Genomic DNA, 22,628 nt, shown 5'->3' with positions numbered 1-22,628 from the left:
GTGCGGCCGCAGCAGCAGGCCGGGACAGGTGTCGACTGATTTAATTAAAAACTACAGAAATACCGCGCGTGTACCGGCCGCGATGAACTTCCCTTCCTGTCAGCGATAGGGTTGCCATCAATAAAAAACGAAATAAAAAAATTATAACTTTTAGGCAAAATAAAACAAAATACCATCACAACTTCACTAAAGTCTAAATGAAACGAGGTTTGTTAGTACGTATCTTCAGAACGGCTTAACGAATCTTCCGAAAGTTTGGCATACATGTGGAACATAGTCTGAAAGAACATATTGGAACTTTTGTTTTAATCCACGCGGACAGCGTCTCGGGTCACAGCTAGGATTGTTATAATTTTAAAACAGTTAATATTTATGATACTAGTTACGATTTACTTGGTCACACTACCAGGATTTCCGAGTTGATAATAAATTATTAACTTTCCTACGTTGGGGTACGTGTACGACGCACCTTCATTTTAGTCCTGCATTTTGATTATTTGTTCCATTACTGTGTTGTCCGGTTTTAATCAACTAATAGTTTGTTAATAAACGATGCGTTTTATCCGTATTAATAACAGCTGTATTTAATTCCTCGTTATTAATGATAGCGTGTGGGGTACATGGTAACATTATTATAGGTTTAATTGTTTTTAAACAATAATTAAAAATGATGAAAAGGGTAAAGGCCAATAATTACCCTTTAAACATTGTAACATTCAACAGTGGTAGAGCCCGCTTTAACATATTCGAACGAATGGGTCGGCTCGCCCGGTGTAATACCACGACCACACAGAAAACAGGCATGACGTGGAAGCAATTCCGCGTTTCGTCTGATGAGTGTGGTGCCCGAGGCCCAATTTTCCTCCTTTTTCTTTAAGAGAAGGATGGATGGAAAAGTGGATTTGACGGTGGAGGAGACGCATATGATGGGGAAAGATCCTTTTTATGTGCTTCTCCTCCTTCGTCGATTTAGGGTAGGTAACGTATCTACAATTGCGGATGTCTATGGGCAGCAGTCGCTTTGCCATTTTTGCGGATTTAGGTGGCCGCTTGCTCGTTTGCCACCTTTTTATATATAAAAAAAAAGTAATAGCACAAATTGTTAATAAATGTTTTTATTCTAAAATATCCTTTCATCATTTGTTTTTACTCTACCAACCTCACATACGCAATTGTGTGGTTATTACATTAATATTGAAACAGGTGTTTCTATATTGATATAATAAGGGACAAATCAAATAAAGCAGCGATATTTATTGTTAATTAGCATTATTATTGTTTAATTTATACATAATCCTTAACCGTAGACTTCTACTGATGTATATCTCTGTTTTAAAAAGAGCACAACAAGAATTTTAAATTATGAAAACTCACGCTAATGTTTTTAAAATCGATTGCATAAAGCATTCCTTCACAATAAAATTAATTTCAGTGACGGTTTTAACGTTACTAGCGTCTTTAGCGAGATCTTTAGTGCGCCCTTGTTTTAGCACATGTAAGATTCGCAGACCTCGTTACTTTACCCTGGATTGTCCTCCGATTGCGCTTTACCCTAACGCTGGCCCTGCTTAAATTATGTTCATTGCTTCTTTAATACTGGGTTATAGCTTTATCACTTTTTTTTTTTTAGTTAATGAGCGTGAAATTGGGTATTGTATATCGGAACACTGAAATCCGAAAGGGATTTGACGCGGGTGGTCGTGACGTCACACTGCCAGCAGCTACAAACAAGGCTAACCGCTAACACGGATTGTATCATAAATTTCCATACTTTAACATCGTAAACGCTCAGGAAATGAGGCGCAAGTTATAACCTTTAGCTGTGATAGATTTCGCAGATTCAAGTGTAGTTTTCTTACGTAATATTTAAAATTTAACCTAGTTACTAATATTGTAAATGCAAATGTTTAAATGATTTTTGAAGAAAGTATCTTTAGAACAGCTGCTGGAATTTGATGGAATTTGCTATAAATGTACCATGTAATATATACCATTGTCTCGAAGAAAATAATGCCTAATTAAAAGTCAAAATCGCAAGCAAAATAATAGCAAAATAGATAATTTATATTTCATTAAAGATGGCGAACTTAGGAATAGTTGTTTTTATACTCAAGTTACGGTGGTAATTTTTTTAACTGTGGAGTGATGCTGTTTTCTTTATAAAAAATTAATTAAAATTAAACACTAATAAAATAGGTTGGAATATCGGCGTGCGCTTGTGCCTTGAACCCGCAGGATTAAGGCGCGATTAGGGTCCTAATGAATTAGTGAGATCCGTACACAAGAACGTTAATGATTCTCTAATAAGATAAGGATTTAATTCTAACTCAGCACTCATACTGAACTGATAACTGTACCCCGTATTACTGATAGTAATAAGTACAGTCAGGTCCTTTCGGAGTGTTCTACTTACAGAAAAAATGCCTTCTTTCTTGCAACCAAACATCTTCTTACAAATAACCAAATTGGCAATAGAAAGTTGCGCACACGACGGGATAGTAATAAAGAGAAAATCTTAAGTATTTTTTCATTACATACATTTAAAAGGTGCACCCTACCGGTCATTGTTCCACGTCCACATTTCAAAGCGTACAAGACGTATAAAAAATGTCTAGCTTTTGATGTATACCATCACCAAATTCACGGATAGTACATTCATTCAATAACACTAATTCATAAATATGGTGTGTACCTTAGGTTACAAGGCTTTGTCTTTGTAAGCATGATATTAATGTATCTAGCACAGCCCACACGCCACTAAAATTATTACCCAATGGTAACTTGATCCTCATCTAAGCAAATCATTCCTCTCGCCTCCCCCCGCCTTCCACGTCCCTGTCCGAGTGTCGGTGCTAATTTAAAAGACTTCGTATGTGGTCACGTAGGTCTTTGTTTTGAACTTTTTTATGAGTGTCTTGTTTGAAGTAGCCAGCGCCAGTCCCGTGCAAATTGTAGGTCGGAGTGTAATATCTCAGTCAAATGCTTTGAGTCAAACGACACCGGACAGAATCTGAGAGTTATGAACAATAAAATATTGTTACTCGATCCTTGAACAGTTTAACACGTGGTCAAGTAAGGCGAACATTTATGTTAGTTTGTCCATGTATTGTACAATTTCCAGGATTCAATGTATGGAATTTCATGACAATGGCCTATCACACGTGCAGCGTTATTGGCCCAAGGGCACTTTCATTTGCGATCGCAAGTAGGGCGGCGGGCGCACGCCCACGCGCGTTTATTTTCATATTGCATCACGCGGTGCGGTGCGGGGTCCGGTGCGGTGCGGTGCGGCGGTCTGGACGTGTGTTTACATTAGGCAATTGCGAACAAAATGTTCCACGGCAAGGAGCTGTCTTAATTACATTTATTGCAACACTGAAGCTGGTTTTATTGTTACAATTAGTTTTACTTATATCAGATGTAGACTCTGAGAATAATAATAAAGCGGTATCATACAGATTAAGTATATAGAAAGTTTTAAAATAGTTCACAAAACTCGTTTACCAATCTTATATTTTTATATGCGAGAATCGTGTTTAAATAATATGCAAATCAAACGATAGATTCATGTTTGTCAGTTTGTATTGGTGTTCAATATAACAAGTCTTTCCAGCAAACTTAGATTACATTAGATTACTAATAAAATTCATTGATTGTGTTGTGAATGGCAAATGTTCTGTAAATTCAAGTAATTGATCCTATTTCCTTATCGGAAACGCGTACCAATTGTTTTGTATCTGTGTCAATAAAAAACAAAAACTTATTGATATAACCTCATCATCAGATCGTAAGTTGGACATCAAATATCTCAGATCACCTTCGTAATGTCCATCAAACACCTTCGCAAAATGTGTTTTATCAGAGAGTACTAAGAATTCATCCCACGTGACACTTTCTCTTACATTAGCATATTAGATCAACGTTACACAAGACAGCGTACATTTCGACACTACAAAGATATTGTCTATTGTCTAAGATATACATGTCTTTTGAATAACGGTATTTTTCTAGATTGATCGATGTTGTAGTGATTGAAAGATGGCGTCGCTCGGGAGGAGGGTGGACAGCTCCCCCTAAAGAGTCAAAAATTATAAAATAAATGTATAAAGTAATTTAAAATAATCAGGGGCGTACAGTTCCAAAAGACCCACATAAATAATTGTTATGCTATTATTAAAAATGTCCAAGTTAGATACCATATGCAGTTTTCGTCAGGATCTTATGGTGGTAGATTGAAAAATTGTAGTGCGACATAGTAACTTGGACCGGTAATGGATCTAAAAATTAAACAGCTTCTCGTCAAAGTCAAAAAGTTCAAAAATAATCCTTGTTGTGTTTTAAGTAGACCTTTCATATTTTCTGACAGAACCAACCTTGTTAGCGACGCTCTTGACCGGGCCAGTTAAGTTTGTCTGACTATAGTAAGGTTATCAATCAATAGTGCGAATTCATGAGCTTAGTTTAGCGGAAGGGAGCCGATGCCCGATGCCCGGTGCCCGGTCCTGGGTGCCCGCATGCGCGCCCTCGCGGCGTCTTGCCTGATTGTCTCAATGAGAAGATTGCAAGGGTTATGTCGTGAGAATGGACGACGGCACGCGAGCTTCGGTATACAAACAGCTTGGCACTAGTTGAATAACCACGATTTGCTTACATTGTTAATGATTATCATAGCAAAAACTATAATGGTATGGTTAATATGTGGAGTTATGTTTTCATATTAGTAATCTCTTCAAACGTGAATATGAATTAATATAACTTTTAAGTTACTTTTTACATACAAATCATCACCATCACCAGCTCACTATACGTCCCCACCGAGGGGCTCGGAGCCTACCCTAATACGGGGTGACTAGGCCATAGTCAACCACGCTGGCCAAGTGCGGGTTGGTTGACTTCACACATATCTTTGAATTTCTTCGCCGATAGATGCAGGTTGCATCACGATGTTTTCCTTCACCGTAAGAACGTCGGGTAAATTATGTACATATGAAAATTCGAAAAATCGAAAATCACATTGGTACATGGCGGGATTCGAACCCAAGACCTGTAGATTACAAGTCAAGTGTTCAAACCACCGAGCTACATACAAATAGTTCTACATATTTTTTACAAGCATACGGGTCTGACCCAAGGGCCTTAGCAAGCTAAGTGAAATGCTTTTATTGTTATTATTTGCAATCTATATTTCGAAGCACTAAGGAAGTTAGAGAAGAGTTTCGTTACAATAAAACAATGATTTTAAGCCCACAGGCCACACGGACCAGGGGTCATCGTCCTTTGCTTTTTAAACAAGGAAATTGATGATGAGTACAACCAATTTTATTGTTTTTTTAAATAAATAAACGTGAAAATGCAATTATTTATTTCGTGTTATTTTTCTTTTACATTTTGGATCACTGTAACCCTTTTTTATGACTGTCAGTGGCATCTTACTAATATTATAAATGCGAAAGTTTAGATAGATGGATGGATGTTTGTGGCCTAAACGGCTGAACGGGTATCGATGAAATCTAGGATAGACATAGAGGACAGTCTGGAAGAACACATGGGCTACTCTTTTTTATTTTTTTTATTTCACGCGGACGGAATCGCAGGCGAAAGTTAGTATAAAAATAAAAACACAGATTTTAACCCTAATACGGAATATAGTGATAAACAATAAGTAAGATAATAACCGGGTAATGTCAATGAACTGATGTTTATGGACATCCTTATCATAATAACCGAGTTTTTAATATTTATGGTAAAAATGTTTATCACTTTTTACTTATGGAACGAGAGTTGTGTGCGATTAATGAATATGTAGCCTCTACAATACATTTTTTGCACCATAAGAAAAAGTTCTAAAATTATTCATAAGTTTACGTCTTGATGTATTTATGGATCACGTGGTCGTGTCATCCCGCGCCGGCACATCAGGGGTTAACCGCAGGTCAATGACACTGGATACAGGATTACGATTTTTAATAAAAGGAAACCCGCCAAGTTCAGTGACTAAGCGAGAAGGAGTTTTGAAAGGAATTTCTTTTTAAAAGAATACTGAAGCTAACACTAATTCCTTTTTTAACAAGTTTGTAAAAAAAACTGTTTAGACTAACTATATTCAAACAAAAAAAATAAACTATGAGGAGTTTTCTTTTCTTATATTTAGTCGGATTGGATATTGGTTACATTTGTTATTTATATAAGTAATTCAAAATAGAGAGTTTGCAGACAATCTGTGTACGAATAAATTTACAATACGCTGCTCCATATATGTGGGTCAGTTAACATACCCGCTGCGAGTGTAGGGTGGACATGTCTTGAAGTTTTGTGGGATCGTGCTTTTATTGGTAAAAAAAAACAAGTGTTAAAAACATAGTGAAAATGGTAATTTGAGTTATGTCTTTTTTAAATCATGAATTTCATAATTAAAGGAAAGGAAGGAAATTTAAATCGTTACCACATCCATGATTAATAGTAGGAAAAGCGCTATTTTTCGATAAATGTCTGAGGTTAAACGGTAACACATTAAAATAGAAATATGTAAATTCATAAATAACGTATATAGTTTTTATATATCTGAACATTCAGAGATATTATTATTATTATAACCTTAAGATCTTTTTGCGGAAGAACTAATTGTAAAAGTATTATCCAACTTTTTCATAGCAAAGTGTGGACTCATTGCGTGTGAGGTTGCGCGGCGTGTTTGATATGGTAATCTTTCGTTTAGCGTACATTATGATAATGTTCTGAATATTTTGGGAAGCTGAAACTCTTGTTGAACACGGCAGCTATTGAAATTTACTTTGTCTGAATATAAACAAGATGTTCGGTAAATGTAAAAAAAATATTTTAAATTGAAACATCATAATCTATTGCTATAAAGTATTTTAATCTGTATTTGTTGTTATAAGTTAGCATACTCGAATAATTTAAATGTAACTTAAAGATAAGAATGTAAATGTAAAAAAAATCCCTAAGCCCTTAATTTTGCAATACATTTTAGCATCTGTAATCGTATCTGTTCTTACGTTTCTTATTAAATTTCGTAAGGAATCTGCTCACTACAATTCACATGGTACAGAGTATAGTTGCGACAGAGCGTGCTAATGGTGTCAGATAGCGAGGTGTGTAAGCTCAACAAACAACTTTATAATTTGTTATATGATTATTTCCTTTTAACGAAGCAACAAGCAATACGCTTTTATATCTTCATTACTGTTTACTATGTTTTGACATCAGGTGTGTAATCGCGGTCACTTTATCGTAATAAAATTCCTTAAATGGACATTAATTAATAATTATTAATTGTTTGTTGATAAAAAGCAAATTTTTACAATACCAAATTATGTATAATTTTAAAATACCTATTATAATAACAAGCTAACCTCAGATATTTGTGTTTATTTGGAAAATTGCAGATTCGTTTTTCTAAAAAGTAACAGTGCTGCGGTTACTATAACTAGATATCTATATAGTTACATACTATAAAGAGGGAAAATTTGCATTTTTGTATGTATTTGATTCACGCAAAATTTTAAATTCCTTCACCATTAGAAAGGTAATTTATCTGTGAGTAACATAGACTCTGATTTGTATTATTTTTTAAATTTCACGCGGGCGCAGTCTCGAGCAACAGTTTGTTACTCTATTGAGTTGTTTAGTGCATTTTTCTTGAGATTTGCTAAGCTCTTGTTAGAGCAGTTCGCTGTTGATTACGTCACGAAGGACATCATCACAGCAAGTACCGTGTAGTCAATTTGTCCCGCTAATTGCCACACGCCGTCACTTCGCGCCGAAGTGAATTAGTCACTATATTACTCATGTTTAACACTTCTTGTGTTACTAAATTATACCTTTAATTGATTGTGAATCAGTTTTAAGATGTGTGTGTGTGTTTTAAGATTTTAAATCTAAAGTCCAGTGTTGTATGATTCGCATACGTACAGTTTCCGTGTTTACGTTTACATAAAATAAAATTTCTAATCTTACTAATATTATAAAAGCGGTTGTTTATGTTTGTTAAAGTTTGACGCCTAAACTGAATCTTGACGAAATTTGGCATAGATGTAGAGCAAAGTATGGAAGGCATATATACTACTTACTTTTTTAATTCCATGCGGATGTCGCGAGAGGTAGGAGCGATATTAAAAATATGTAAAATGTAACTTAAAAGAATAATAGATGTACAAACGTGTCACATGCATATATGTAACTAGTTGTTAGACCGGACGAACGACATTTCTCATATTGACAGAGCCATTGTTGGGAACAATGAAGGTTGATCAGTGCGACGGATTGGCCAAATAAGCCAATGTTTGCTCTCACGCGCAAATATTTGATGCCGTCATCGACACGGAGCGATCTTGATACAAACTTTGTGCGTCATCGAATCCGCTATAAGAAAGTAATCTAGAAAAGTATCACAATTTAAATAAATAACGTAAAATAATGAACAAAAATGTTAAAACGCTTTACGTCACACTATCGACGAATGATAACATGATCAAATCGATTCCAATAAATATGTTTTCCAACAGCTATCGACTATGCTAATCTTACTGTGATCACTACATTAGATAAATCACTTCCAGCAACCGAAAATGGTCATGGAACAAATTTTACTGCGAGCGTAGCTAACGTTCTGCCCGTAGCGATGTACCGCCCATTTCCCTTACTCTATGACATGCATATTTCAAACTATCAATGTTACTAAGTAAAACCCTTGGCGTAAAATCAGTTTGGGAAATACACACTAGTGAAAATAACTCAAATGCGATAGTAATTCTTTGTTTAAAGTTTAAACAAGATATAAACGCGACTAGTTATTATAGATCTATTCCAATACTCAAATGAACTTTAAGAGTAAACATTAATCTATTTGTTATAGTTGTGGCAAGGTAACGTAACGCAGGTGCGTTGGCTCGGCGCCACCGCGCCGCTGACTCAGCCCAGCCGCACTTGCTGACACTCATTGACTTGCGAATGCAAAATGTCACATTATATTAATCACTAGCTTTTGCCCGCGACTCCGTCAGCGTGAAAGTTAAAAATAATAAAAGAGAAATGAAAAATAAAGTCTATGTTACTCACTGATAAATTACACTGATTTGTATTTATCAGGAGAATTACAAGCTTTATCTTACTGTGAAAAAATCAATATGTATGTTTAGATTCTTTTTTGAGGTGTCGAGTGGGGAAACCTACAATGATACCTTGTCGCCTTCTAAGGGAAGACAGGGATTTGGCCCACTAAAACCAGGTTGGAAAGCCAGCATTGGAACCTTCGGCACTTGTAATTGACAAGAAATCTACAAACAATTAGTTACTATGAATTGAATTAAATTAATTAATTTATTTATTGGTTTCTATCTTTAATTTTCTTTCAAATTTGTGTACTTCTAAAATTATTCTATTGATCTCATGCAAGTTAAAGTTCTGTTCATTAACCGCGCGAAAGTCTTGAGGTGCGTCGATAGAAATAGGTCCCCTTCCGGCGCCGGGAATAGCGCGATCTCCGCCGGGTAGGGGGGTGGTCGGGGAAGGGAACAGACGTCGAATGGGACACTGTGTGATGTCCCATCTATGTTACATTTGTCACGCTACTGAGATGTCGGAATTCGGTAGCAATGAAACCAAAGAGTTATAAGGTTTTTAGACATACTCTTTAGATTTTTTTATTGATAGGTATAGGTATTTAAGTCTATGACAACACTATGGCAACTGTAGACTTAAAAAAAACCACAAACAAAAATTACAGGCGGTCTTTTCGGTTGCTTGAAATTATAGATTACCCTGAAATTGAATTCTAGAGAAAACAACTTAATAGATTTATTCAAATGTTACAATTCAATGAATGAAACATTAGTAACCTCTAAAAAGAGCGTACATTCGTTAATATAAACAAAACTAGTCCGGTTCAGTGATTACGTACGTTGTCGTAGTCATACCTGACTCAGAGGAGTGGAAATATAATTTGGCGCGCAGCGAGGCGCTCGGCTCGGTGTCCGCGGGGATTGAACCCGCGCTATTTGCAGTGCTGGCACTGCGCCAGCGGCTACCATTGTTTGACCTTATTCCTTACAGTCAAAGAATTAAATTCACTAACCCTCTAAGATCAAACATCAATAAACTATCATAAGAGCTACAATATAACACATATATATGTTCTATGATAAGTTTTCGAACCAATTGCATTTTATGTCGAATTTCATTGAAATGGGTAGGAAATAAATGTCCTCGACTATACACGCTCGCAGTAGCTCGCATCTTCGCAGAACCTATGATACTGAGGGTGTACTAAGAAGCGATGCATAAAACATATGCACTCCATATCGGAGTTGGTCAGGAAGTTGATGTCGCAGACTAATCTTGACAAATGTAGACGCGACAAGGATATGTGACACATTTCTTCATATGGATGAAGAGTCAATTAAATACAAATATATTTGTCATTAGAAATAAACAGTTGAGCTTTTGTCTTTTAGTTATGTTGATAATTTCCGAAACTGACAGCCATGAATTTACCTTTGATAAAACTTTAACAAAAACCCATCATTATACGTCGTACTGAATTCGATTCGAGTTCTACCCTAATGTGACTTGGAGATATGTTTTTTGGTTAGCATTAAAACTAATTTTACGGATGTTAACGTGTGTAATTTAAACATTACCGACGTTGAAACTGCTTATGGTTTTGTAGAGGCGTTTTGAAATTTTTATTTCGTTTTTCATAGGCGACACATTTTGTGAGCAAATCGTGTGGTTGCCAACTTTGATTGCCTTTTGTTTTTTGATCTCGCTATTAAAACAATTTATGTTTTTTCTCAGGATATTGGTGGGTGCGCCGGAGGACGATCCGTTCAGACTGGCGGGGGTGTCTCGGCCGGGTGCGGTGTACCGCTGCGACCCTGCGCGTCGCACAGCGCAACCTTCCCTGGCGCCCTGCAGCATTATGGACTTCGATAAGAATAAAGGTAAGTGTTTATAGTACAAAGGCAAACGTCTGTATTATTATTGACTAACAACATAAGCATTTAACCAGAATTACGATTGGATATAAAAGAGTTGCAATGGTGAATAACATTTGCTGCTTTGAGCAAGACAAAAAAGCGATTTTCTATATATTAAAGTTTATTATAACGTTCTTTAAAGTCTTATAATATAAGTCTGTCTGTTCTTTTAACAATTGTTATAGCCCCTAGCTTTATATTCACATTTTTTCCAAAGTTCATTATTTTGTATAATAGTAGTCGTAGCAATTGTTTTGGTAGAAGAAATGTTTGTATTAACAATGTAAGAGGAATTACTGCAGTAAGCATTTCTCGGAAGTGGTATCAAAAGGTCTCAGTTTGAATGCTCGCCTCATTAATTCGCTGCCTGATGTATGCTCCTTGTGTCCTGCTAAGGCGGAATCACACGTAAATAATGTTGCCATGATTGATTTTATTATACTGGCTGATTATAATTTTATTCATGTAGTTCAGCTTGGACAAATTATTACTACAGACTGTTTAGTAAATATTATTAAAAAAAATTGACGTAATGTTGCATCTTGAGTTTAGAAGTACCTATACCACTAACTATAATTTGTTATGTTAGCAATAGTCTGAACTATCGCACACTTGTTTAGTCTGGCTTTGATTCATATGTGCACAATACTCGATTCTTAGTTGTGCAACTTTTAAGTTGTATTTGCTGGGAAACAATCGATAATCGCACAACGGTTGTGCGATACTTTAGTCAAATATGCCGGCTTTAAATTGCAAATCTTACCTTCTAAATGTACATGTGACATGTGCCTTGTAAAGTCGTATGTGACGTGCCCGTGCGACAGAGCCGGCGCACGCGCATCTGATTTACGACACAACTACTGTACTCCAGCGCTTTGTTCCTCGTTCAGAGGACGTAATATTTAATATGTCAAACGAAATAATGCTCTGCAAAATATAGGGACCACTTAAGTAGCATTAAATTGTACGTCTTTTGTTTGTATGAGTAATAACTACAATTATTAAGGCTGCATCTTGTGTTATAGTTACAAAACGTTTTGTTATTACTAAAAATAAAATCTACCTGTATTATAGTTTAATATAATGGTCATTGTCATTGGTCTTTTTGGGACGATCGAAAAGTCGGTTAGAATCCATTTCAGTACTGACAATCTCCAGGATATCAGAAACATGATAGAAATTATTTAGGCTACTGTTATTTTCCTCAATAACATTAAAGGGATTTTTTAAATACATTTTCATAGTGTCATTAAGTTAGTATGTTTAAATTTCAAGTGATTTCAACTCTTTTTTGCAATCGAGCAAAACAATTCAGATCGATTTAAAGCAGTCCCAAATTTCGCTTCCAAATTTTATTGGCGGACAATGTGCTATGAATCAAGCAGCAGTTAGGAATCCAGGCAAAGTGGTGCCGGTGGCATCCCAGCGATCTTGGACACCTTTATTTTATTCTCTGGGACAATTTTAAAACCTACATTTTACGAAAGACTTGGTCGCGGAGCTTACGAATTCAGCACGTAATTTGTAAAATTATCTTTATTAGGAGCAATATTTTTTTTAAATCTGATTGGATTAACATAATCTCTTTGTTAGAGAAGTAAATTCTATACTTTACAGTTCTAGAGAGATCTCAAGTACAAGGAACAAAACGTAAAGATCTGGATCAACGAGATTAATGCGCTATAAAAGTGAATGGATATTACAAAGCTATCGGTTGTTGGTGGCTGTGACGCCCAGTAAACAAGACAAGTGTTTGTGCAGTCGGCCACTTGTACTGAGTGTCGACTGTTGTCAACCACTTGGAAATTAAAGAGCGTTTGACTCGTGTTTTCATATCTTCCAAGTGTGGTTTAGTATGTCAATGATATCTCATATTTAAAAATAAATTCTCAATGAAAGAACAAAACCGAGTTAAAAAATTGTCGGCAGTTGCAAAAGTTACATTTAGTAGTATAATTTCGTTCACAAAGTTCCTGAGCCTTGTTACAAAGGAAAGAAAACTGATAAAAGAGTGGTCGGCGATTGCGCACAGAAGTCAGAGTCGATTACCACAATGGTGCTTGTGAAATGCCACCGATAACGCGCTAGGGCTGTGCCGCGTGTCGATTAAATTTATCGACGTTTTCTGGCGTTATTTTACGCGTATACCGTATATGGCTTAAATGTTCTTTGTTCCGGGATGCATTGTCGGGATAAATTTGAGATATCCCGTAATTTGTATAGTGCTTAATAATGTGGCGAAGATAATTACATTTTATTAGTATCAGCGGAATTCGTTGCACTTAGAAATAACTGGAAACGGTACAAATTTTTCTTATTGTTGCTATTTGTAAAAATTTAAAGAGAACGAGTATTACTAAAAAAAATTAAAGTGGAGGAGTAGTAGAAATGCATTATTAGAATTATTTTAAAAATATTTTAATCATTGAAGATGTGTTAATATCATTTTCACTTACTTTTATTTATTGAACATTTTTAGTTAATCAAATATTTTTTTATCGATAACAGTAATATAGCACGTCACTATATTTGCATAGTCAGCTGTGTACTTAGTTTATCTATATTGACCTCTGTTATCAGTTGACTGAGAAAGTATTGAAGTGGCTGCCGAGGTTAACGCCTCTGACCCCCGGATGAGTTTGGTAATTACATCTTATGCAAGATAACTTTATCTTTTTGGGTAAACAGACTATGAGATAATGTTCGAAAAATGCACGTCGAAAGAATGTTCCTTACAAGTTTTTCTGTTATATTTAATATCTTCTTACTAATATCATAAATGCGAAAGTTTGAATGGATGTTTGTTGGAGTTTGTAGCCTAAACTGTTTAACGGATTTCGATGAAATTTGACAAACACATCTTCAATCTCCAATTTGTCTTGAAAAACACATAGCCTTACTAAGTTCATTATTTTTAATTTTTAAACAAATATCAATAAGTACTGATCGAATGCAATAGAGTAAGGTTATTCATTTATGTTTACGGAGTATTTCGATTCCGTTGATTCCTTTTGCGTTGATATCGTCAACCATGTAATTTTAGTAGTCATAACTAGTATAGTATTCACATATGTGTCCTAGGAGTAACATACTGTGTGATATCGAGACACGATCTGCAGTCACGATGTACAAATTCGTGCGTCTGCATGCTGCCGCAGCTAGCGGAGTCATTGCAGCTCCCAATCCGGCTTTGTGCATCCCTGAATGTTTGAAACTTTTACACATTTTATTGTGTAATTAAGTGATGTTAAAAGGAGGACACCTTTGGCTAAACTATCCCACAACTGATGTGCGATTGTCGATTGTTTCGCAGCGAATTCAACTGTTTATTTACACAACTAAAAATCGAGTAGTGTGCGCACCTCCATAAGCTTATAGGAATCAAAGCGCGACTAAACAGTTGTGGAATAGATTAAGATGCGCGCGCTTTAACAATTCTAGATTCTGCGGAAGAAGGTTAAAGAAAGTGGATGTTATCTACCTAAATAGATCGTGTTTACTAAGCTTGAAATAGATTTGAGTTGATCATCAATTGAATAAGTGTACAGCGCTCTAGGTCTGCTGAACTAAGAATATTCTTTTGAAAATCGAATACACTCTCTTCTGTTTTACTTCTGCTTTTAAAGGATAATGACTGGAGTGCATCAAATGCAGTAGCGTCGTCAGGGCAACTTGTTGCGTAACGTTTGTTTTAATCCATCCGTTTTATTGCGTCTGAAACGCTGTTAACGATCGTCTTGCAAGCCGAGCTGTCATCCGATATTCCTTACAACGTATCCAGTTGCACGGACATTTGCTGAATCTTTCCTTTATGTCAATTCTGTATTTTTTATGGTACTTTTTTATACATCCTTCACGGTATCGGATATTTGAAATATGATTTTTGTATCGTAACTAACAAACAAGTGCATTTTGGTGTAAAAAATTAAATACATTTATGCCGAGAGACTAGATATTTTTAATTCTTGCAATTACTTTTATTAACTAATTGTTTTTGATAAGAATGGTTATGGAATTATGGTGTGTAAAAGTGGGCCGTGTGAACCGCGCTGGTCTTTGTGTATTAAGATAAAATGAATTACGCTCGCGCCGCCTTTGTACCGTTTTAATCGTTTGTGAAGTGCACTTAATCAATATTGCTTAATGGACGTTGTTTACAACATAGATAAATCCATTCGTCAATATAAGTAATGGAAGGATGTATTTACAGCTTCACAACACTTTATATGTACTAAACCTATATTAATATTATAAAAAGGAAAGATTTGTACTTTTTTTAGGATGTATTGAAATAACTCAAAAAATAATGAGTCGATTTTAAAAATTCTTTCATCATAAGATAGGTAACTTATCTGTAAGTAACATAGACTACGTTTTTTTATTATTTTTTTCTTTTCATGCTGGCGAAGTCGCGTGCAATACCAAGTAGCTTATGTAGTTGGCTCCTAAGTTACTTGTATGTTTCATACAAGATATGCATATATCGAAAACTGGAAAAATAGCTATGATGCTACGGGAAGTGGACAGCTAAATAAACATTATGACCTGTAGGTGATTATTGTTAGAGTTATTCGCCATCGCGAGCCACCTCCGCGCCATTCCCCGACACAAGCTGCGGCCGCACCGGATGTCTAATTACCGTACAGGCACGTGCCCACGCGGTTAAATTTGACCAATGTCAATATTTAGAAGCTCGAGTGAGAGGCACAAGCGAAAGCGGAAGCGATTGCCTTTTTTTATATTGCCTCAATTCGCATTATTAACTCAGACTTGAGATAATTGTTGTGCTTAGTAGTTGTCGTTTATCATCTTGCCTTTTGATTACGATGTTTTCAAAGTATGTTGTTAGGACACTCCATGTTATGTATGTTGTGGTCAAAATGTGATAAAATATAGTGTATTATTCCAAAGAATACATTTTTTTCACCCTTTATATAAATTTACACCAGTGTTCCTTTCACCAGTAGCATTAAATTAAAACAAGACTACTTGTTAGTAAATAATTTACGTGGGCTACGATATTTAGACTGTGGGCGCGATGCCCACGCGTGGGCGCCAATTAAAATCGATTCCATGGACGCTCGCTCTACAGATGTCGATTGTAAAATTGATTTCAACCGCCCTGTAGACGTTTTCGTCACTTATTTATCACTTAAAGTTGTTACTGGTAACATATAGATCTTTTACATCGTTGGTACTTTTAATATTGGTTGTAACGTTATTTTAAATTAATTGATTTACGCAACTTATCGACTCATATTCAGAAGAACTATTGCGCAGCGTGTTGTGGTGACTAAGGTTTGGTTAAAACCACAATTAGGGTCATAACGGCCGTATCGTTGCGAAATGGATATTTTATAGGCTGCTTAAAGATTTCCTTCCTTTAGTACTAAACTGCGAATTTCTATTACTTCTATAAGTTAATAGAAATATTTCAAATGATTGTATTAAAATTGACTACAGAATTCCCACAAAGATTAGAGAACGTTAGAACAAAAAGTTTTTAAAATGTTATCTCCGTATTTTGTCATAACATTTTACGACTCCAAGGAACTAGTTTTGCCAAAACTAGTATCGACTAGTATCAGACAGTTTGTACAAACCTGTTTGTTTCACACGATGTCATTGCGATTGTTTGTGTTGAAGGCTTTTAGCTGTTGTGTGGTGTGTATCTAATGTTAATGCGGCTTCAATGAGAACATTGTTTGATGCCTTGAATAATTCCCACCTTGTTTGGTGTTAATTCTTTTTGTATTTTACCGGATATTGAATGGAAAACATTGCTTTAACAGCAAATTTATAGCTAAAAGCATTTGTAATAGTGAATTGTTTGAACGTTGATACCAAATGAAACGTTTGCTTATGCCTGACGCCTTTCGCTGACAAAATCAATTTACGAAATCGTTACTATCAATCTTTGTCTGCAAAATTAATGTACGTCAGTTGGAATCTTTTGTTTCCTTTTTTCCTTCTGAATTAACTTTCTTTGTCGTATTTTTTCAATCGTATTTCCTATATTTATTGTAAAGGTTTATAGTATACTAAAGCACTATCAAATAAATAATTATAAAAGGTATTTATGGTGTAACATTGAAATGTCAAGGAATTTATATTTGAAACATGTTGCCATATGACCCTAGTGTCAATAGAGTCGACATAGATACGCTGTTACTAGAAGTGTCATTAATTAAGTCCGATGGAGCGTAGTTGAATGACCAGCGATCGTCAGTAATGCATTCGCCATTCGTTATAAAGTTGACTTCTTTATTTGCTGGCCAAGTATGAAATCACGGTCCCCGCTTTTTGCTTTGTCGAGTTAAAAATATTCATGACCACTTCAGTTCGCGGTAAGCTCGTGACGCGATGCAAATGTTCGTAAACAGTAAGCGTTAAATACCATAATTTAGATTGCTTCTGTCTAAGAATTAAATGGTTACTAAGAATATAAGTAAGCATGCTGGATAAACATTCATTGGCACGTTTTGTATAGTACATTACTATAAGCGATCAATAAAACATGTGTGTAGAGTTTCCGTCTTTTATTTTTGTAAGAACCATCTATTGTCACGATTTCCCGACGTATTCTCTTATGGCTCAATACGACTACACATGTTTTCACTCAAAATCCAATTGTTTAACGTATCTCATCTCGTAATAAAAATTAGTAATATTAGCAAACAGTTCTTAAATGCTATCCAATTAAGAAATTAAACTAAGGGTCCTAAATACCCGTGCACGAAGGTGAAGAGCGGATAGCAATCAATAAGGCAATAGAGTGGCCGTCCCCGTCTCGTCCCCGTCCCGAGATCAATTAGCGACAAGTGGTCCCGGCCCGGCCAATTCGTTCAATTCGGCCCGTGGACCAATTTAAACCACAGATTGATGAGACGTCGTTGAATTCTACTGTTCGTACTGCACATTTGTCTCCACTTGTAAAGTTAATTTACCATTAACACTGACTCTTGAAATTACGTAAGTACTTGTGTATTTTGTATAAGAAATTTAAGGATTTTCATCTGTGTGAAAGTTACGATATAATTGTGAACATTATTCTTGTAAAGGTAATTGCTTTGTTAGTTATTTTTTTTTACCTGCTGTTAAATTCAGTGGCTACAGTATGTTCAAAACGGTTAGTGACGATTTATTTGGAATTCCAATTTGAAAGGTAATACAGGATGTTTCAGTTATTAAATAAATCACCTCAATTATTATTTAACGAAGCGTGAAATGGACGCACCTTTTTCTAATTGCTTCTATCTAGTGTATGTGGGGGCTCTCTGTTGCTACGTTAATCTGTGAATTGTAAGGGTTACTTTTTTTACAAGAGTCACTCGAATATCCATTAATCTTATCTTGATATAGAAGAGTTACCAATAAACATAGATGAGTTTACTTTTTAACTTTCTATTTTAGTAGTAGTCAAGTTACAGTTTCATATAAAAATTGCCTTTTTCCTGTAGCTATTGTTTCAAACAAGAAAGGTTAAAATAATTGTAAACGTAACATTTACCATAGGGGTTCCTCCTGATAGCTGGAGCGGAACGTTGCCGCGTCACTGGCACTGGAGACATTTCAATCTTTTGTCCTTAAATATTGTCAACATTCTTGTAAATGTTATTCTTTTTATGACACATTTTTTATTTTAATTATCTATTTTGTTTTTTGTTTAAAAAAAAAACAAGAATGTCACACACGTTTCGATCAAACACGAAAGACATTTTTCATTCAAAAAATATCGGAAGATTCGGGCAAATATATCATTGGTGTCGATGAATATTCAGTTATTTAAAGTACCGTAATTACTTAAAAGACAAGCTTTCAACATTAATAAAGAGATGGGCCAATATCGGGGATGAGCCATCAATATTCTGTGATCAGATAGCCCGCTGCAAACGGCGACCGATCAAATTAGAGTCCGACCCTGTCGTGCGTTTAATCACAGCGTCATAACAGTGCGGAAATTGATGTCGAAACTTAATGTCTTTATTCAAGTATCCGATATGTATAGCTACAGGATGTTCTAAGTTGTTATCTATTGTATTAGGAAGAAACTACTTCTACGAGTAACAGAATAGACTCAAGCCACTTGAGTCACCCAGCTCATAACCACCCTGTATGAGCTATAACTTAAAAATCTAAAATTGATTTATGTTTAGTACAAAATTCGCTAATAAATTACGTCGGAGCGGATGAGAATTTTTAAATATTTACGCAAAATTGCAATTGCTATTATCTGATTCTATCATAACTACAATTTTATTTGTACTAATATTAGTAATTGAATTGAAAGTTAGGAAAGTAAAAAAAAAATAATTAGAAAAATGTATCAACCTGTAGTTCCGACTAAGAGAAAAATCCATTGTAAACCTTTTTGATTTTGTTGGTGTGGCCATATTACATGCAACAATAAAACAAGGTATAATTTGGGCCCGATGTATGGTATCATCGCGCCGTATAAGGCATGCCATTACGGGTATCGGCAGAGATAAAAATCAAGCTGAAGCTCTTTCGGGTGGCACTTTGCTTAACAAAACAAACAGAGAGACGGCTTTTTTTAATTATTACGAAAAAGTATATAATTATAACTCATTTTAACTTATGTGGGTTCATCATAATAATATTTTTGTTTTATTTAAAGTCACCATACTAATTTAAATTTAGGTAATCACATAATCTTTTTTATTTATCACTATACTTAGTTGTTTCAACAATATTAGACTAAGAATGTGAGCCCGAATATGTGAGAAATGCAACGTTTCAATAATACCAATAGACATTCCACTTTGATCGTTTTTAAATGCTTTGTTAAAACCCACGACTCAATTTTGAATTCCTGTTTTTATTTCTATAGTTTTTAAAAAGTCTTCTTTTCTATTCCAATATAATGTGGGCGTAATTAATACCCAGTGATAGAAAGTAACCAGATTTCCGTCAGATCATGGTAAAAGACTTCGATGATCCTACCATTAAGACATCGTCAAGACATTTTAGCTGAGCTAATATTATAAACAGAAATGATTTGCATTTTTGTATTATTTTTGAAGTAACTCAAAAATTACTGGGTCGATTTTAAAGAATCTTTCACCGTTAAAACGGTAATTTAAGTGAGTAACATAGGCTACATCGATAAGTTGCTGTGTTATATTATTTTTTAATTTCCCGCAGACAAAGTCGCGAGCAACAGTTAGTTATAAAGTTACTAAACAAACGATAATATTAACAGTATAAGGTATTCACAAAACAAAAAACTATTGGCACCAACTTACTCGTACTCAGATCTTGGACACATAAAAAAAATTGATCAATCTATACACATATAAAAACATTCAATCTTGCAAATGAGTTCGCACAAGAGCTTCATTATGACTAACATTTGTCAATAGAAAGTCTTAGCCGACAAGAGCATTCCCTCGTGACTCATATAGCACATAGGCAGCTAATGTCCGGCCGATATGTAAGTGTCGGCGGCCATTAGGGGACCGCATCACGTGTAGGAATAAAATAAAACCATAACCGATATGCAGCGGCTAATAGACAGACTTGTCATTGTGAGGTAATGTCGCGGAGAAAAGTGTTATATTTATTTTTATGTAAAAAAATGAATCATGGTTGTGGGTTGTTAAAAAGCCGTAAACAAAACTCTTCCTTATTAGATAAATTCTTATAGTTTTGTTCTAAAATCCAGTATATTTCTTTTTATTTTCCTTGTTGGATGGACTCTGCTCTCTTATTCATCAATTATTTGTTTTCTATTATCGTAGTTAACAACCAATTTAATCTTTTAATGTTTTAGGAGTTTTTCTTGACAATAATGTAATAAAAATGGTTTACTTGTATTATCTACGCGTCAGTACACAATCAGTATAAAAGGTGAGCCTCAGTACGATTAGGCTTGGGCAAAGGGTGCGGCGGGCGATGGAGGGCGGTAGGGGGGAGGTGGTCATTAGCCCAATATTGACGTCTGTTACATGACGCGTCGCAAGATCGCTGCGACATCATTTATCATTCTATGTCAATTTATGGAAACTTTAATACAAGTGTGTCCTTAAGATATGTTAACAAAACATTACATATATGCATGTGCAGATCCGGGACACATTTGCAAAACCATATTACGTTAATAAGCAAGTTGCAAGAGGACAGTTTTTAATTTGTGATACAATTATTTTTAACCACTGTTTGAATATTAAAGTTTATTACTTACTTACTGCATTGGCGCAGCGACCCAAAGTGGGTCTTAGCTTCCGAGACGAGAGAGCGCCAGCGTCGTCTGTCCTGCGTTGTCGCCTGCCATTCGAACGACTCTAGCTCGCGCAGGTCCAGCTCTACGGCGTCTCGCCCGCGGTACCTACCGGCCGACGGGTCGGCGGCCAGTCCAGTACAGTGGATTAAAGTCTATTAAATCTCTATTATTAGTAATTAGAATTAATAGAGCTTTTGTAGTAACTTATATTGTATGAATGGATAATTGACTTTAAGACGTGAAAGATACAAATGGATGACTTGGTATGACCTATTCGATGTTCAGAAAAGCATCAATCAAAAGCGACTCGTAATCGAACGTTTAAATTAACTAGAGTTACATGGCACTCGAAGTCATGTGACCGCCCATTATTCACTGTCCAATAATTAAAATTCACTGCTCTCGGTTAAATATTAATTACGTATTTTGGAGTTTCGATGTACTCGGAGATAAGGCTTGCGACGTACGAAGAGAGTACACGCCTCCTGTGTGTCTCCATTCTCATACGGTCGCTTGTTATTTTTTGAATAAAATAAGGTTCTTGCTATTTGACGTCGAAGATCTAAATAATGTTAAAACAAAACTTGTTTTTCGGTTTTAAATCGTCTGTAGTGTCATTTGTTAAAGTGTAGTTTTTTTATTTACTCCTCTCTCTTAATAGTGCATTTCCGTATGACGGAAGCATTGTGGTAATGGATACGGGCGCCGTACAAAGCATGCGTCGTTAATAAAAGAAATTGAATTCACGCATGCATGTGTTTGTTACTTGATACATATTTCTTTATTACCAGTGATTAAATTATTACTTACTGTTTTTTTTTTATATTTTGAACTCTTTACTAGTTCGCCTAATGTTTTCTTTATGCGTTTAACCAAAGGTTACTTTAAAGAATCGCAAGTATGTTTTATTAAAAGTAAATATTTTACTATATGTAAAATGCAATGTAATGGGCCATTTTGTATGCCATTGTATTTATCATTGGGTATTGCTCTGACCTACCGTAGTTTTCTTCTTCTTAAGTGATTATTTGTTTACAGGAAACAACGTGGACACGCAGCATCGACAGATCGATCAGAAATCTAACCAGTGGTTCGGAGCGACATTGTCAAGTACTGGACGGAATGGACCCATTGTGGTGAGTTTTATACATTTTAGACTTACTTTGGTTTACAAAAGACTAGCTGTAGCTCGCAATTTTGCCCGCGTTAAATTAAAAAATATAGCATATGTTACTTATAGATAATTTACCTTTCTAACGGTAAAACATTTTTTTAAATCGGCCCAGTAGTTTTTGAATTATTTCAATACATACAAAAAATACAAATCTTTCTTTTTTATAATATTAGTATACATATAGATAAATCGAGTTAAACTATGATCAACATTT

The 22,628-nt window shown here is 35.3% G+C and overlaps 1 protein-coding gene across 1 annotated transcript in view; it reads left to right on the top strand.

Annotated features, from left to right (window-relative positions):
* The window catches only part of LOC106109084 (integrin alpha-PS2-like), a 79,749-nt gene that overhangs the window by 15,662 nt on the left and 41,459 nt on the right, over window positions 1-22,628 (top strand). Inside the window, exons 2-3 of the mRNA XM_013290487.1 lie at window positions 10,816-10,961; window positions 22,279-22,376. Of these exons, the coding sequence (XP_013145941.1) occupies window positions 10,816-10,961; window positions 22,279-22,376 (244 nt within the window). The remainder of the gene's footprint in view (window positions 1-10,815; window positions 10,962-22,278; window positions 22,377-22,628) is intronic.

This window comes from Papilio polytes, unplaced genomic scaffold (genome assembly GCF_000836215.1).
Source record: "Papilio polytes unplaced genomic scaffold, Ppol_1.0 DF821289.1, whole genome shotgun sequence".
Taxonomy (NCBI): domain Eukaryota; kingdom Metazoa; phylum Arthropoda; class Insecta; order Lepidoptera; family Papilionidae; genus Papilio; species Papilio polytes.
Note: the sequence above shows the minus strand (reverse complement) of the source record. Positions and strands in the feature narration are given on the sequence as shown.